Source organism: Mustela erminea, chromosome 4 (assembly GCF_009829155.1).
Source record: "Mustela erminea isolate mMusErm1 chromosome 4, mMusErm1.Pri, whole genome shotgun sequence".
NCBI lineage: Eukaryota > Metazoa > Chordata > Mammalia > Carnivora > Mustelidae > Mustela > Mustela erminea.
The window spans coordinates 6,410,612-6,427,897 of record NC_045617.1 but is presented as its reverse complement, the minus strand read 5'-3'; the positions used below and the strand labels follow the sequence as shown (position 1 = coordinate 6,427,897).

Here is a 17,286-nt window from a genome sequence, read left to right as displayed (position 1 = left end):
GGCTCTCTGCTCAGCAAGGAGCCTGATTCTTCCTCTCTCTCTGCCTGCCTCTCTGCCTACTTGTGACCTCTGTCAAATAAATAAATAAAATTTAAAAAAAAAAAAAAACTGGACAGAAGACCTGGACAGACATTTCTCGAAAGAAGACATCCAGATGGTCAACAGACACATGAGAAAATGTGCATCATCACTTATCATCAGGGGGTGTAGATCAATGAGACACCACCTCGTACCTGCAGGAATGGCTAAAGTCAACGACACAAGCATCAACAGGCGTTAGTGAGGATGTGCAGCAAAAGGAACCCTCACGCACTGTTGGTGGGAATGCGAACTGATGCAGCCACCATGGAAAACAATATGGAGTTTCCTCAAAAATTTAAAAATAGGACTATCCTATGATCCAGTAATCACACTAGTGAGTATTTACCCCAAAATACCAAAACACTAATTCAAAGGAATATACACATCTGTATGTTAACAGCAGCATTATTTACGGTGGCTAAGATGCAGAAGCAGCGCCCATGTCCATCAACGGATGAAGAGATAAAGGTGTGGTGTGTGTGTGTGTCTGTGTGTGTGTGTGTGTGTGTGTGTGTGCATATCTGCATCTATATGTATCTCTATCTATATATGTAGTAGAACACTATCTAGCCAGAAAAAATGAAATTTTGCCACTTGCAAAGGTGTGGAAGGAGCTAGAAAGTATAAGGCTAAACATAGTAAGTCAGAGAAAAATAAACACCATATGATTTCACTCATAAGTAGAATTTAAGAAACAAAACAGATGAACATAGGGGAAGGGAAAGAAAAATAAGAGGAAAACAGAGAGGGAGGCAAGCCGTAGGAGACTTAACTACAGGGAACAGACTGAGGGCGGCTGAGAAGGGGGGGGGACGGGGTAACTGGGCGGTGGGCATGGAGGAGGCGCTCGAAGTAATGAGCACGGAGCGTTGTATGCAAGTGAAGAATCACTAAATTCTACTTCTTAAACTAATAATACAGTAATGTTAATTAAACTGAATTTAAATTTAAAAATTTTAAAAAGAAAAAGAATTACAGAGAACAAACTGATGGTTACCACAGGGGAGGCAGGTGGCGAGATGGGGGACGGGGTGCAGATGAAGGGGGTCACTTGTGGTGAGGACTGCGCGTTCTACGGAATTGTTGAATCACTCTATTCTATGACTAGCACTAATATTACACTGTGTATTAACTAACTGGAATTGAATTAAAAATAAATAAAATTTTTAATAATGCATTTTCCCCTAAAAAACGATTTTATAGGCAATTAAAATGGTTTCAAAAGCTGTCTTTGGAGGGGTGCCCAGACGGCTCCGTTGGTTAAGCCACCGACTCTTGATATCTGTATTTTATTTCAACCTTCTGGACAGTGATCCTGGGCAATTCAACTCCATCTTCAGCATAAAGGTTTTGCTGTCAGCAACCACTAGATCGAGCAGATCGCAGGGCCAGATGCTACTTCCCAGGAGGGTACTCGGGGCAGCTTTTGAGGAGCCCCAGCCAGAGGCTCCGATGACAGCCATGGAGATGCTGAAATTGGTTGGCACCGACAATCTTTGAGTGTGTGGGTGTGTGTCTCTCTTGGGAGAAAAGGGGCTTCTGGACAAGGGCCCAGTGTGCACTAGACAACTTTGCACTCTTGGTCGCCGCTGGCACTTGAGGCCTCCAACTCCACGTGGTCCCACAATGGAGGCATGGTGAGTAGGCCTGGGTACTGGCCAGCAACGACTTGACCTGGCCCAGGCGCATGAGACTCAGGCTTGAACCTACCGATTCCAAGTGTTCGGAGAGGCCTTCCATGGAAAGCAGCCCATATTTACCACCTGACAGTCCACAGGGAGCACAGCCCCACAGGGACAGGAGTGTGAGGTGTCCTCAGAAACTGCACGGCAGAGAAAAGCCTTCCACGGGTAACTCCAGTGAGGAAGCCTTCATTAAAAACACTTTTGTGTTTGGCACCACAACGTTTCAAGCACAGAAAGTTGTCTGAGTGCAGTGAGTAGCAGAGAGCGAAAGCCCTCACCTCCTTCCAGAAGTCCCCACGGCAGAAAGCCTTTGGAGTGCGAAAGCCTTCTTCTGGGGCTCCTGTGTCACTTGTCACCAGAAAGGTCACATGCTGGTAGGGGTTTACGTATGTGGCCAATGTGGCATGCCTCTAGCAGAAGATACGCACTTGGTGGTTCACAGCAGAGATGGTCTTTGGCCCTGGGAAGGTGGGAACTCACTCAGCACGTGTCCTTGCTCTGAAGACACACAGGCCCACCTGCGAGGAGCCTTAGGAGAACAGCCTTTGGGAGAAAGCCTTCAGTCATAATTCAGCTCCGCGCATCGGGAGTAGCAGTGCGGGGAGAGCACGAGAGTCATTTGTGTGCAAGCCTTCAGGGACTGTGTTGCATTCCCTGCCATCCCCGGGCCCAGCTGTCTGACTCTCCCCTTCCCCCCCAGCCTCAGCAGAGCCCCCTCCCGCCCCCAGCCTGGCTGTGCTGACATGCATAGCAGCTCCCCATGGCAGCCACGAAGGTGGCCCCTGGGTCTCCCGTTACAGGGTTCGGCACAGAACTCACCCAGGTGGCCAAGGGGACCAGAGGGGCCTCTGCTACGGGCTCTGGGCAAGGATCCTTACTTCAAGGATTTCTTTTTTTGTTGTTCTTTCTTTCTTTTTTCACTTTTTTAAAAGTCTGTAGTTGACAGCTGTAATGATTTCAATTGGTTTGTGAATCACCTCATTCGAGACCCACTGCCTCAGAATGCTCTCCACCACGTGGTCACAAGTCACATTTCCATGTGGGCGTCCTGTTGGGGCAGGTCGCGATAGAGATGGACGGCCGCCAGCTGGGAGGCGGTCCTCGGGGCCAGCAGCGCACGCCTCAAGGCCCCATGGAGTAGGCTCATTTGCCCCCCTCCTCAGAAGGCCCCCGAGACACACTGAAGGGCTCTGTGGACAGACCTCCTTGTCTGCAACTCAGAGTTAATTCTGAGTCCAGACCTCACCCTGTGCTGGGGACAATGTCTGCAATCCTAGAGTGGTCTGGGAAGGTGGGTAGGGGGTTCCTACCTCTTGGGGAGGGTGGATTTGCCCGAGATCTGGTCCATCGTGAGACCTTGGGCAGCCAGAAGAGCAGGGCACGTGGGTGAGGAACACCGACCAGGGGATCAGAGTGAGCGGGGGGTCAGCACAGGCCACTCTCCGGGAAGCGAGCGCCTTCCTCTCCAGCGGATCCCACAAGGGTATCATGTTTCATGGGCACTAGCTCTATGCAGGATTCTGTGGCTTCATCTGCCACCTTAAAGTCACACACTCAGCGGCAGCTTCCCATGGACACGGGCCCATCTGTGGCTCCAGGAGCCAGTGGTCTGTCATTGCTGCCAAGGCGGTGGCTCATTTCAGCTGACACAGTTTCCCCTGTGGGGTCCAGCTTTTGCCTAGCTCTGACGTATATATACTTGTCCTTATTTTGTTGTCAGCACAGCCATTGTTTTAAATATTCATCATCACTAGCCATCAGAGAGATTCAAACCAAACCACACTGAGATATGACCTTACACCAGACAGAATGGCCAAAATTAACAAGACAAGAAACAACGTGTGTCAGAGAGGATGTGGAGAAAGGGGAACCCTCTTCCACTGTTTGTGGGAATGCAAGTTGGTGCAGCCACTCTGGAGAACAGTATGGAGATTCCTCAAGAAATTAAAAATAGAGTTTCCCTATGACCCAGCAAATGCACTACTGGGTATTTACCCCAAAGATACAGATGTAGTGAAAAGAAGGGCCACGTGTACCCCAGTGTTCATAGCAGCAATGGCCACAATAGCCAAACTGTGGAAAGATCTGAGATGCCCTTCAACAGGTGAATGGATAAAGAAGTTGTAGTCCATATATACAATGGGATATTACTCAGCCATCAGAAAGGAGGAATACTTAACTTTTGCATCAACATGGTTGGGACTGGAAGAGCTGATGCTGAGTGGAATAAGCCAAGCAGAGAAAGTCAGTTATCATACAGTTTCACTTACGTGTGGAACCTAAGGAATAGCACCGAGGACACTAAGAGAAGGAAGGAAAAGTGAGGGGGGAAATCAAGGGGAGATGAACCGTGAGAGACTGTGGACTCTGAGAAGCAAACTGAGAGTTTGGGAGGGGAGGGGGGCAGGAGGATGGGTGAGCCTGGTGGTGGGTATCAAGGAGGGCACGGATTGCACGGAGCACTGGCCGTTGTGCAGAAACAATGAATCACGGAACACCGCATCAAAAACTAATGATGTATTTTATGGTGACTAATATAACACAACAAAAATTTAAAAAAAATAAATGTTTGTAATTTAATCCAGTATTTTTACATGGGAGGTGCTGAAAGGATTTTGAAGGCTATCAGCTCACCCTGCTGTCAGATACCGAACTGCAAAATAACTTATTTTCTGCTGAATTCCATGTACCGATATCCAAGGTCAGGAGAACATGCAACGAGCAAAGGAAACGATTCTCAGTCCCACTCAACACAGTTTCCCCCTTTGACTGATTTGCAGCTAAATCCTTAAAGATGCAAAAGCGTCTCTTCTGCTGTGAGTGAATCCTGCCAATTCATATCAAGGTTCAGGAGAGGCGGTCAGACTGTCAGGAATTGTAGCAGGTGTTCAAAGGACCTCACATCACTGGAAAGATGATAGAGACCCCATATGTGTGTGTAGAAGGGTGAATGGATCGCTGGATGGAGATACAATCATTACATGTAGTTGTCATCAGGAGATATTATTCACGACACAAAATACACGCTGCACCTGTATGCGTGCACGTGTCTGTAATTATACTGATGAGTTCTGCCCCATAAATACACACACTTTCCTTTCATCTCCGTCACAAACTTGCAAGACTGTGTTATGTCTCGATATATGGGACTGACGTGCAAGTCATTATTTTTCTTCAGGATTTGCATTAATAAAAACCTTCTCATGGTCCTCACCCCTGTTCGATGGAAAATGATCGGTAGTGATGCTCGCAGCTCCCTCCGGACCGGGCACCCACCCTGCGGACTGGGGAGAGGAGGCGCGCCTAATTGCTCTAGCTCACACTCTACCTGTTGCTGCTGACCGACTGTTTCTTAGAGAAGACGCGCGCTGCCAGGCGGCTGTGACAGTTTGTGAACCAACACTGACATTCGGGTTGGCGCCGCGACGCCATGTAGAGCTCGGGAGATACCTACAATCAGATCATGACAGATCGAGGAATTTTTGAGGTAAAAAGTAAAACTATACAAATTATGGACATGATCAGAATGTAAAATGATCTAAAAATAATTTCAGTACTTAGGGTCCCATTAAGAATGTCTGCTCCATATGGCGCATCAACATAGAGCACACGTGCGCAGAGAAAGGGGACGGCAGAGGACGGAAGACAGCTGTTCAGTTGCACCGGCTCATCCTCACCAGATTCTCTAAGAGCCTGCTACGTCACCAAAGGAAAGGTAGAAAGAGATAAAGAAAGTAATTTTGAACGATGATGAATATAAATACAAAATATCACAGAACCGGCACAATGATTAACCTTGTATCTTTGTTACTTTCTTTTGCTAGGCTCTGAAGTGGTTCTTTATAACCCATGAATATCACTTTTAAGGAGCTTAAAGAGACATGTTTCTACACAGTCACCCAAAGTGGTTAAGCCACTAGGAAAATGACACTGGGTGGCAATTAACAAGATAGAATTTGGGGTGACTATGTAAGTATCTGAATCTGATGACACTTCAGCGCTATGGTATCAGATGGAAGAAAAATCAGTTAGCATTCTTGTCTCTGTGCTAATTTCCTACTAAACACTGAAGATGCCATAATGAAAAAGAAATGGGTGTGGCCAGGTACTTACAGCTGTAGTCCCAGAGCAGTGAGCAGACTGGCATTTTCCGGTCATCCGGTTTGGGATTAAGACATCATCCCAGCAAGACGGACCCTTTGGGAAAAAACAACACATACTTGGTGCATGAAATGTAACATGAATGTACTCCCTAGCACAATTTCCAAAATCCATTGATATTATAAAATGATAATGAAAGTAATTTGTAGTCCAGCAATATAATCTATAGAACCTGGGGGTCCTCTAGATCCTTTTGGGGGATCTGGTAGATCAAAACTATTTTCAACAAGCACACGAAGATGATCTTTGGTGCATTGATCCAAACACATAAGACATTCACATGTAAGACATTCCCCGGCCCCAGCACACGCACACGCACACACACAGGTGCACTAAACACATACCTGCACACACTCCCACACACAGGCACACCACACACGGACACGCACTTTACCATACACACCTGCCTGTGCACACACACGTTATCACAGCACATACACACCTTCCACCACATGCTTACGGCACACAGAGGCACCAGATACACACACCCAGATGTGTGCATACACACAGTTTTGGAGAAAAACAGGCGAAAGCAGAGGGAATCTGGGAATTGAGCGTCTATCTCAAGAGGTGCTACCTTCTGAATTAGCAGATCATTGAACCAAAAGACACTGCTTCAACCAGAGGAACGTAACCGGCATGAGAAAGCATTTGCAGCCTGAGACTTCTGTCCTTAGGGAAGGTTGCTTCAGGGGTGGCCCTGGGCCCTGGGCCCGGGAAGCTCAGTGTGGGGATTGTTTGCACTCACTTCTGGACACAGAGGGCTGGCAGCATCACAAATGTCTTGAAGACACGCTGGTGTGTGCTGAACACCTCCCTACCACCTGGGAGTCTGGAACTGTGACCCGTGCTAGGCAAGGGTACGCACTGACCAGCCCCCAGTAAAGCCCGGGTGCCGAGGGAATGAGCTTGTCCTGTGTGGCTCCACTGGGAGAGGGCTCTTGGAAACGTGCCTGTGGTCTCCCCTGACATCGCGCCATGTGCCTTGTCCCTCTGTTGGGGGCATGAACCGTACTGTGTGTGGCGCCATCCAAGGAGTCCCGGAAGGCTTACTGGAGAATCGCCACCTTGGGGACCCACGACACAGTGACACTGATGCGTCATCAAGGGCATGTTCTCACAGCTCCACGGAAGGGTCGAGGTTCATGATTAAGAGCACATCAGTTACGGGGAATAAGAAAGTTCATTTCCTTTGTGCCTCTAAGCATAGTGCATGCATTTCAATCCACCGTAGCCATAGCAATGTAAACATCCACTTGATTTTCGACCTTACAATTCTACTATTGAAAATGGACGGGGACCTCTGGGTGGCTCAGTCATTAAGCCTCTGCCTTCGGCTCAGGTCATAATCCCAGGGTCCTGGGATGGAGCCCCGCATCGGGCTCCCTGGTCGGCAGAAGGCCGGCCTCTCCCTCCACCACTCCCCCTGCTTGTGTTCCCTCTCACTGTGTCTCTCTCTGTCAAATAAAATAAAATCTTTAAAAAAAAAAAAAGAAAGAAAGAAAAGAAAATGGACAGAGGATTGTGGAACCAAATACACACGTCATGCCGCTTGGGCAACGGAACAGTCAAGTCATAAATGTTAAGAACTGGATGGCCAGGGTAGAGTTGAGAGAGAAGGGAAGGGGGCATAGAGATCTTGCCCCATAAGATGCTATTTTTTTATTATAAAGCATTCTGTGTGTTTGATTTTAAACATAGGCATATATCCGTTTGATCAAAATGACACATGTAGTAAAGTAAAAGTGACATAAAGTTCGCCACCGAGAACTCAGTGACATTTATCGTGCTTTCCCAACTTAGCAGGAGAGACTCAAGGCCAAGTGTGGCTAGAGTGCCGTTTCCCACATCCTGTTTCAACCCTGGGCCAAGGACCCATCTTGCGGGTTACGGTTCTCGGTATTAGGAATCTAGTTTCTTTCTAACTCGGGAAACGTTAGAGTCAAATCTGCGGCCTAGCTCTGGAAAGTGTACATAGCTTATAATAAATTCTTGGTTTACTACTACTACCCTTACTTTCCTATCACATTCCTCAATTTATTTTCCCTTGTCCTCTTTCCTCATTCTACGTAGTTTTTCTGGATTTTAGCCCCAATGTGTTCTTGCAAACTTAGTCAAGTCCTTCTGAAGTGAGGCAGGGTACCAGGAAATAATCATGAGGGACTCTCCTTCTTAACTCTCCAAAACCACTGCCCACTTCTAACAGGAGCAGCTTCTTGGGCCTCTCGCATCCGGGACACCAGCCTCCCGTCCTTTAGAACCTAGTGGTCTGGTCTCAGGCAGGACATGCCGTGGCTGGTGGGTGCAGCACGCTTGAGGCTCGGGAGAGTCCCTGGTGGCAAAGGAAATCCATTTTGTCGTGGATAAATACAAACTAAACACGAAGGTGTTGCTTCCTTGCTCTGTCGATATGGAACATTCCTTCTGAGGCTTGCTCAGGAAGCACTGACCTCCTTAGACCACATGCCGTGGTGAGAGAGAAACCCAACACCAGCCCCATCTGGGGAAGGGGACCCTGATCGTCCCACGCACAACCTGGGCCCTGTTTGCATGTCTGCGCAGAGTAAGATTCCCGGCCTTCAAAGTCTAGGATGAATCAAGATGCTCTATGCATATCACAGATATTTCTTTTTCCTGCCTGAGTTTTTCAGTCCAAAAAGCAGCAAAAGCATTTATGTAACAATTCCTATAGTTGTCACATAAAATACTACTTAATCTGATCTATCCTTGTTTTGTACAAGGAAATTATAGAAAACTCAGTCACGATCGGCCTCTTTGATCTCAAACCATAACCAGATAGCCTAAGTAATAAAACCGAACAGAATTCCAATGAATACGGGAGTCCAACATAATGAAGTAAATGAGTTAGTTTATCCACAGTACTCATAGTACGGGTATTGAATGTTACTGTGATGCCCATCCTGAAAATTGAAACAAATGTTCCAGTGAATTTATGCCATTAGAAAGCAGATTTAACATTGCTCCTTTCTAATCTTAGAAAATATAAAATGTTAATTGGTTCATTGCCGCATACTTGCGTTTTAACAGATGCCTGGTGAAAGCATGTGCAATTGATAGCCTTTGTATGGAGCACAAAGGTCCCCAGATGGCAAGATTAAAAAAGTACTGCATACCCCATGACAGCAGTGTCAAGGGCAGAATCACCCCCAAAATCTATAAAATGCAAAGAATTGTAGGAATACACCAAAAAAAAAAAAAAAAAAATCAGGGGCTCCTGGGTGGCTCAGTGGGTTAAAGCCTCTGCCTTCAGCTCAGGTCGTGATCCCAGGGTCCTGGGATCGAGCCCCGCATTGGGATCTCTGCTCAGCAGGGAGCCTGCTTCCTCTTTCTCTGCCCGTCTCTCTACCTACTTGTGATCTCTGTCAAATAAATAAATAAATAAAATCTTTAAAAATAAAAAAAATAAATCACATGGCAGAACGGTGTGAAATACATGTTCTCCCTGGAGCACCTGGGTGGCTCAACTGGTTAAGAGTCTACCTTCAGCTCAGGTCATGAGCTCAGGGTCCTGGGATGGAGTCCTGCATCGGGTGGGGAGCCTGCTTCTCCCTCTCCCTCTGCCTCTGCTCCCCTTTGTACTTTCTGTCTTTCTCTGTCAAATAAATAAATAAAATCATTTTTTTTAAGATTTTATTTTTTTATTTACAAGACAGAGAGAGGGAGATCACAAGTAGGCAGAGAGGCAGGCAGAGAGAGAGAGGAGGAAGCAGGCTCCCCGCTGAGCAGAGAGCCCAACTCGGGACTCGATCCCAGGACCCTGAGATCATGACCTGAGCCGAAGGCAGCGGCTTAACCCACTGAGCCACCAGGTGCCCCAATAAATAAAATCTTTTAAGAAATCTTTAAAATCTTTTATTTTATTTAAAATCTTTTTAAAAGATCTTTTAAATAAAATCTTGAAAAAAATCTTCTTTTGCCCAATACTGTCTATACGACCAAGAGAATACATAAACTATTTGAGCTTCTACAAAAGGGATGAGAAAACTATGGTCTGCTGACCAAATCTGGCTTAGGCTTTGTTTCTAAACAGCAAAAGCCAATTTACAACAATGGTTATAAATTTGTAAATGATTAAAAGTCACAAAAAGAAGAGTCTTCATGGCGTATGAAAGTGACATGCAGGTTACGGTGTCCACAAAGGGACTGGAGTGGAACACAGCCGCGGCTGCTCACTTACCTATTGTCTATGCTGCTTTTGAACTGCAAGAACAGAACACAGACGATGTGGCCCGTGAAGCCTGAAATACTTACTACCTGTAGCTTCATGGAGAAAGTGTGCCAATGACCGATCTATGGTTGAAAATATCTTCCAAGTTCATATCGAAAAGCCCCTTAAAAAAATATTACGGTAGCATTTTGGCCACCATATAATGTCACCAGTTTGTAGAGTAGCTGTATTCTGGGTCTCCAGTGAGAAATTACTTCAATTAAAACCTGAGAGCCGTTGGCCTGTAGAATCCAAGCTGTTGTTAGAACGCAGTGGCTCAAGTTGTTGGAATCAGTAAGAGTGGAAAGCTGCAACTAGAGATGGCATTTGGGGATTTCTCCCGATAATATTACCAGCAAAAGAAAAACGTAAAGTAGAACATTATTTAAGCACATCTATATGGTGTATGTAAATCAGAAGCTCAGGAAAATGACTTGATGGCATGAAAGCAGTGGCTACATTTGTACAGTAGAGGAGTCTTAAAATTTACTTTTAAAAATTGTAGGACTAATCTGCAAGTCATTTTTGCTGTCTTGTATGTCCAATCAAGTGGAAAATCAAGGTACTTAAGAGGCCAATTCTTACCCAAATATTGCTCTGACAAGATCCAAACAGTTGCAGCAAAATAGGTTTATTTTTCCCCCTGAACCATCTAAATAATTCCATAACCTGCTTTTCATAGGTGGGCATATACATTGCTGTCTAAAAAAACCTTGTTTTGTACAAATTCTGTTTTCCAAAATGTTACTACAAAATCTTGGCATTTGCCGTTTTTTAAAAGGGTTACTGTAGGGATACCTGGGTGACTAAGTCAGTTAAGAGTCTGCCTTCAGCTCAGGTCATGATTCCAGGGTCCTGGAATTGAGCCTCACAAAGGGCTCCCTGCATCAGGGGGGAGCCTGCCTTTCTCTCTCCCTCTGCCCCTCCCCCCACTTCTGTGCTCCCTCTCTCAAATAAGTAAAATCTTTTAAAAAATAAAATAAAAGGGCTATTTGAATAGTACTTTTACTTGAACTATGCTTTTACCAATTGTTTCAAGTTACAAATGTGTTGAATTTAGTGTATCCTCATGAATGACTATACAAACATTTAAGTCATATAATTAAACTTAAGGGGTTAAAATAATTTTGAAAATTATACCTGTAGTCTATCATGAGAGCAGAACTGTCTTTAGAACTGCTGCACTCGGAGACTCCTTCTTTTCTTTCCCTTTGTATCCGCAACTAAGTGTTCCAGAAAAGGAGCTTCAAAGTTCACGGGACCTGTTGAATCTCCATTCTACCGATCATTAGCTCTAGGCTCCTGAACAAGTTCCATTCTACCTTTCTCCACCTCTTCTGAAGAATGAGGGGTTAAATACCTCCTTCACTGGGCTCTCTTCATGTTTGCCCAGTGCCTGGCATATGAAAGATGACAACTGTTGCAAGCAGGATTTCTTATTTCTCAAAAGAGAAGTCCCTCAGTAGGGACTCTTTAAATTTAGTAGACAGATAAGCAATAACTGGCCTGTTCCAAAGCACCTGACTCAGCCCGCTGCATTTTGCATTTCCCATTTTTTCTAAATTTCCCCGTTACCGAGCGACTCCCCGGGGATTATGTCACTTTCCAAAGCAGGTGGCTCGTAACTCTTTTAAATCATCTATTTCCATCCGTACAGTAGACATTGTCCTGGCACCTTCCCTCATTGGATTTAAAGACCCTATGTTTCTCATAAAGCTAAGGACAGTGCTCAGATTATAGCTGAGGCTCAACAAAGCAGTCACTAAATAGTGAGCAGGGGAAATAATCAAGAAAAAATCCTCTTAACCAAAATATTCATCCACACAACAAATACTTATTGAACATTTCTTAAAACCTGATAATACAGTTACGGAAAAGAGGGAAGGAACCTTTATCCTGTAGATTTTATGGAATAGCTACAAAAGCCAGTTACAAAGGAACTAAGAAACCAACTCATATACATAGTATCAAAAAAAATGCCCATACCAAATATTGGTGATTCGTAAAACAACTGGTATACACATACCCTCCTGATGCAAATACAAAATGGCAGAGCCCCTCTGGAAACCTTTAGGCATTTTTTTTTAGAAAGTTATGCATATAACCATCAATGATTTGACAATTTCATTTTTAGATATTTATCCAAGATAAAAATGAAAACATGCATCTACATAAAGATTTGTATACAAATGCTCAAATGGTCTTATTCACAAGAGCCATCAACCGGAGCCCACCCAAATTATCTGTCCAAATATGAACAGATAATCAAACTGTGATATATCCACCCAAAGGAATACTATTTTATAACAAATAGTATCATATTATTTATGAATGTAGCATGGATGATTCTCAAAACAATGTGAGTGAAGGAAGCCAAACCTATAGAATATACTACAAGTTCCCACTTGTATAAAATGCAGACACATCAGTGGTAGCTGTGGGGTGGGGGCAGAGCATAAAATGGGCTACATAAGGGCATGAGGAACATTTGGGAGGGGTTTATGGGCCAAAGTGAGTCCCCTCAAAATTCATATGTCAAGGTCTTAATCCCCTACAGAATGAAACTGTATTTGGAAATAGGGTTTTTAAAGAGGAAATAAGTCAAGATAAGGTTCTTGTGGTGGGTCCTAGTCCCGTATGGCTGATGTCCATATAAGAGCAGATTATGACATGGACAGTCACAGAAAAAAAGGCCACACAAAGACAGGGGGATAGGATAACCCACCCAGAAACCAAAGAGATGCCTCTTGACCGTGGATACCATATTATCAATAACTCTACTTTGAAACTATTTTTTTATGGGTAGAAGGAAGCAGAAGAGGGGGAGAAAGTAATTTCATGAATATATATTCATTTCTGAGGCCTTTTTGCTTATGCTCTGTCTCTCTGGAAGCCATGTAAGAATTTTTTTCTCTTTTAAAGTCTTTATTGTTGGGGTGCCTGGGTGGTCAGTGGGTTAAGCCTCTGCCTTCGGCTCAGGTCATGATCCCAGGGTCCTGGGATCGAGCCCTGCATCGGGCTCTCAGCTCAGCAGGGAGCCTGCTTCCTCCTCTCTCTGCCTACTTGTAATCTCTGTCTGTCAAATAAATAAAGAAAAATTTTTAAAAAAGTCTTTATTGTTAACAGCCCTTTCCACATACATTGTTTCATTTGTCATCTCAGAAACCCTGTACATGTACGAGATTGTATCTTCTATTAGTTTTCTATCCCTGTGTAACAAATTACCACATACACAGTGGCTTAAAACAACCCATGTATGGGGTGCCTGGGTGGCTCAGTGGGTTAAAGCCTCTGCCTTCAGCTCAGATCTGATCCAGGGTCCTGGGATCGAGCCCCACGTTGGGATCTCTGCTCAGCAGGAAGCCTGCTTCTCCCTCTCTCTCTCTCTCTGCCTCTCTGCCTGCTTGTGATCTCTGTCTGTCAAATGAATAAAAAAAAAAAAAAAAACCCACAAAAACAACCCATGTCTACGATCTCACAATTTCTGTGAGCCAACAGCTCCTTCAGGGTCCCACGAGGCTGTATTCAAAGTGTTGGCAGGGCTGTGCTCTCATCTGGGAGCTTGACTGGAGAAACATCAATTTCCAAGCTCTCTTGGGGTGTTTTCAGAATTAATTTCCCTGTGGCTGCTACTCTAAGGGTGTCAGCTTTGTGCTGCCCGCTAACTGGAAGGCTCCCATGGTTCTTCCCCATGTGTGTTTCCTCAACCTGGCTGCCTACTTCATGCCAGCAGGGCGAGGTCGGGTCCGGTCTCTGCTGATGCGCGCTTCTATTATGTGGTAAAGGGGACTCTTGTATACCATGATCAAGGGGGTGGCAGACATATCATCACCTCTGCCATTTTTTCTGGGCTGGATGGAAATCACCAGAACCACCCACATTCACATTTAGGGATTTCACGAGAGCAGTGGACACCAGGACTGGGGGTCACCTTCGTTTTTATCCATATCGGCAGAGAAGAAAGACCTTTCGTGACATTAAAATCTGGGAAATGAAAATTCAATATGTGACTCTGGTTGCCAAGTTCTCAGGCTATTTTTTTAAAACACAAACAGACCTTCCAGTTGAAATATGTGAATATTTGAAGACTTCCCTGGAGTCATTCTTTTAAATTTAAAGTAGAGAATGTAATATTAGGGCCTAGGAGATATCACAAAATAAATACTGAATGTGACCAGAAAGTGAGTTTCTATGTATTCTGGCCAAGTTAAATTTGAAGAGATTAGTACATAAAAATCACGCGAATATACTTGTGCTTTACTTCATGTATATTCTTCTTCAACTTGAATTTATTTCCTAGGATTTTTTAGAGCATAAACATCTTACACACTTTTGCCTCTGAATATCTAATTCCAAGTCCTGAATGCAAGCTGCTTCCATAGAAAAAACAGACCACTACAGACTACATGGAGAGACTCACTGTTCACATATTAGCCCAATTGTTTCCACAAATTTTTTAAAGCAAAAAGAGACTTAGTATGAGGTGAATTAGAACTTAAAGAAAATAAAAGACCTCAAGAAGACCCCATGTCCAGTCCTTATAAATATTTTTATCCCTGATTTGGATATCAATAATAATCAACTCTTTCTTGCAACTATTTTATAAGGGGTAGAGGGAAGTAGAAGAGGGGGGAAAAAGTGATTTAGTGAATTCCAGCCCATCAGCAGAGGAATAATGGATTATACAAGTAGTGGCAAAGCCAGGATAGCATTTCATTCAAGTTCTGTTTATTAGAAAATCTTCTTCTATTACTACAAAACTGGGTTGTTTACAGAGCACTCTCCCACAAACAAAACAACCTTGATTCCCAATGAAAATCTGTTAATTCTATGTCCTAGGGAGCTCTGAGACCCAAGCTGACTATTTGTTCATGTGTGGGGTAATCACAGAACTGTTGGTAAGGAAATTGGCTCTCATACCTAGCTACATGGGCATATCTTAAAGACTATTACATTTTCATGAAAGGCTATCCATTTTTTTACACTGATTTGTTAACCATAAAAACACGGATCTCTCACTATTTTATAAAATGGAATATCTAAAGTCCTTGCTCTTGTCAGAAAAACACGGCCAAAATTTTAAACTAAGCTTAGTCATAAGACTGGGTAGGGCTTGGTGGGTCAGCTTCATTCCATCCTGTGTAGAGTCAGCCTGAACAAGTCAATGAGCGGATGAAGGGCTCACTCTCCAGATGGCTCCTTGGCATGGCTGTCAGTGCAATGAGCTCCCATCTGTGGTCCCTCTTACCCAGGGCCTTTCCAGGGGCTGCTTGTGTCTCCTTATAGCACAATAGGTACTTCCCAAGAGTGACAATACTAAGAGAGAAGGGACAGAAGCTTCCAGTTTCTTCAGACCTAGCCTGAGCATGGCACAATGGTATTTCCACCATATTCTTTAGATCAAGCAGTTACAGAGCTCGGATTCACTGGAAGAGGTTAGTATTTGAAGGACACAGCTAGCTTGGCACCCTTTGTCAAATTTAGGTTTGACAATTCACCGAATGAGAACCTACACCTGCGCTCCTCCTCAGCACCCTCAGGAAGCTGGCTCGTGCTGGTGCTGGCTCCACTCCACGCCCAGCTCTTTGCTCTGCTTTCGGACAATATAGCCCAGTTAGATTTCTTTTCATTTTTATTCAAAATTCCTGGCTGATACATTCTCTACTAAAAGTCTTTAAATATTTTAAATACTATGGAACAGTAATGTGCCATATTGGATATGGCTTAGGAAACAAAACAGCACTAATTACAAGGGTTCTCGGATAGTCCATTTGGATCCCTCTTGTTCTTCATCTGGGCACAGTATCTGCACCCATGTGTAAATCTGTCACTGGCTTCCAATTATTTAATGTCCTTTCTCTGATCACTAAAGACATTCTTCAGGATTTTTTTAGAATCCGTAACTACCACCACATGCTCTCATCTATTTCTTAAATTACATCCATTCGACACTAATTTTAAGTCATTGTGGTCATTAATTTATTTGATAAATTATGCACCTAACATGTAACAGGTATCTTGCTAGACTGGAGATAAAACATTGAACAAGACTTTTCCAGGTAGGAGGACAAAAGTGATTAAACAAGTAATTAATATATGGTTTCTTTGAAGGACCCTTGACCTAGACCTTTGGAAGGACTCATTGGAGATGAGATCTGAGAGAAAAGTAGGAATCAGACAGGAAGAAGAGAAGTTCCCTGAGAGAAAGAAAGACTCTGAGTCCAGAAAACAGCACCAGACACCCCCAACCCCTGGACTGGTTTCTGGAATATATATTTTCAAGAAGATGATATGGATAATTGATTCATAAATAGTTCATTACTTCTGTGCAACATCCTAAATATCTTTTTGTAAATTTATTTATTTTCAGCATAACAGTATTCATTTTTTTTTTGCACCACACCCAGCACTCCATGCAATCCATGCCCTCTATAATACCCACCACCTGGTACCCCAACCACCCACCCCCCACCACTTCAAACCCCTCAGATTGTTTTTCAGAGTCCAAAGTCTCTCATGCTTTACCTCCCCTTCCAATTTCCCCCAACTCCCTTCTCCTCTCTAACTCCCCATGTCCTCCATGCTATTTGTTATGCTCCACAAATAGGTGAAACCATATGATAATAGACTCTCTCTGCTTGACTTATTTCACTCAGCATAATCCATTCCAGTCCTGTCCATGTTGCTACAAAAGTTGGGTATTCATCCTTTCTGATGGAGGCATAATACTCCATAGTGCATATGGACCACATCTTCCTTATCCATTCGTCCGCTGAAGGGCATCTTGGTTCTTTCCACAGTTTGGCGACCGTGGCCATTGCTGCTATAAACATGGGGGTACAGATGGCCCTTCTTTTCACTCCATCTGTATCTTTGGGGTAAATACCCAGGAGTGCAATTGCAGGGTCCTAGGGAAGTTCTATTTTTAATTTCTTGAGGAATCTCTATACTGTTCTCCAAAGAGGCTGCACCAACTTGCATTCCCACCAACAGTGGAAGAGGGTTCCCCTTTCATCCTAAATATCTTAATCTAACATTACTACCAATACTTGATAATATGATTCAATTAAAATATATGATAAAATGTAATGGTATTCAAGGTCCTGATTCAAAGGGATGGGAATGTCCAGA

The 17,286-nt window shown here is 44.1% G+C and overlaps 1 protein-coding gene across 3 annotated transcripts in view; it reads right to left on the bottom strand.

Annotated features, from left to right (window-relative positions):
- PRKN (parkin RBR E3 ubiquitin protein ligase) overlaps positions 1 to 17,286 on the bottom strand; it is a 1,064,961-nt gene that overhangs the window by 626,022 nt on the left and 421,653 nt on the right. For 2 of the 3 annotated variants that reach the window (XM_032337964.1, XM_032337965.1), the window contains one exon: positions 5,880 to 5,963. The exons of the other annotated variant lie outside the window; for it this stretch is intronic. In XM_032337964.1, coding sequence (XP_032193855.1) covers positions 5,880 to 5,963 — 84 coding nt within the window. The remainder of the gene's footprint in view (positions 1 to 5,879; positions 5,964 to 17,286) is intronic. 3 annotated transcript variants of the gene reach the window in all.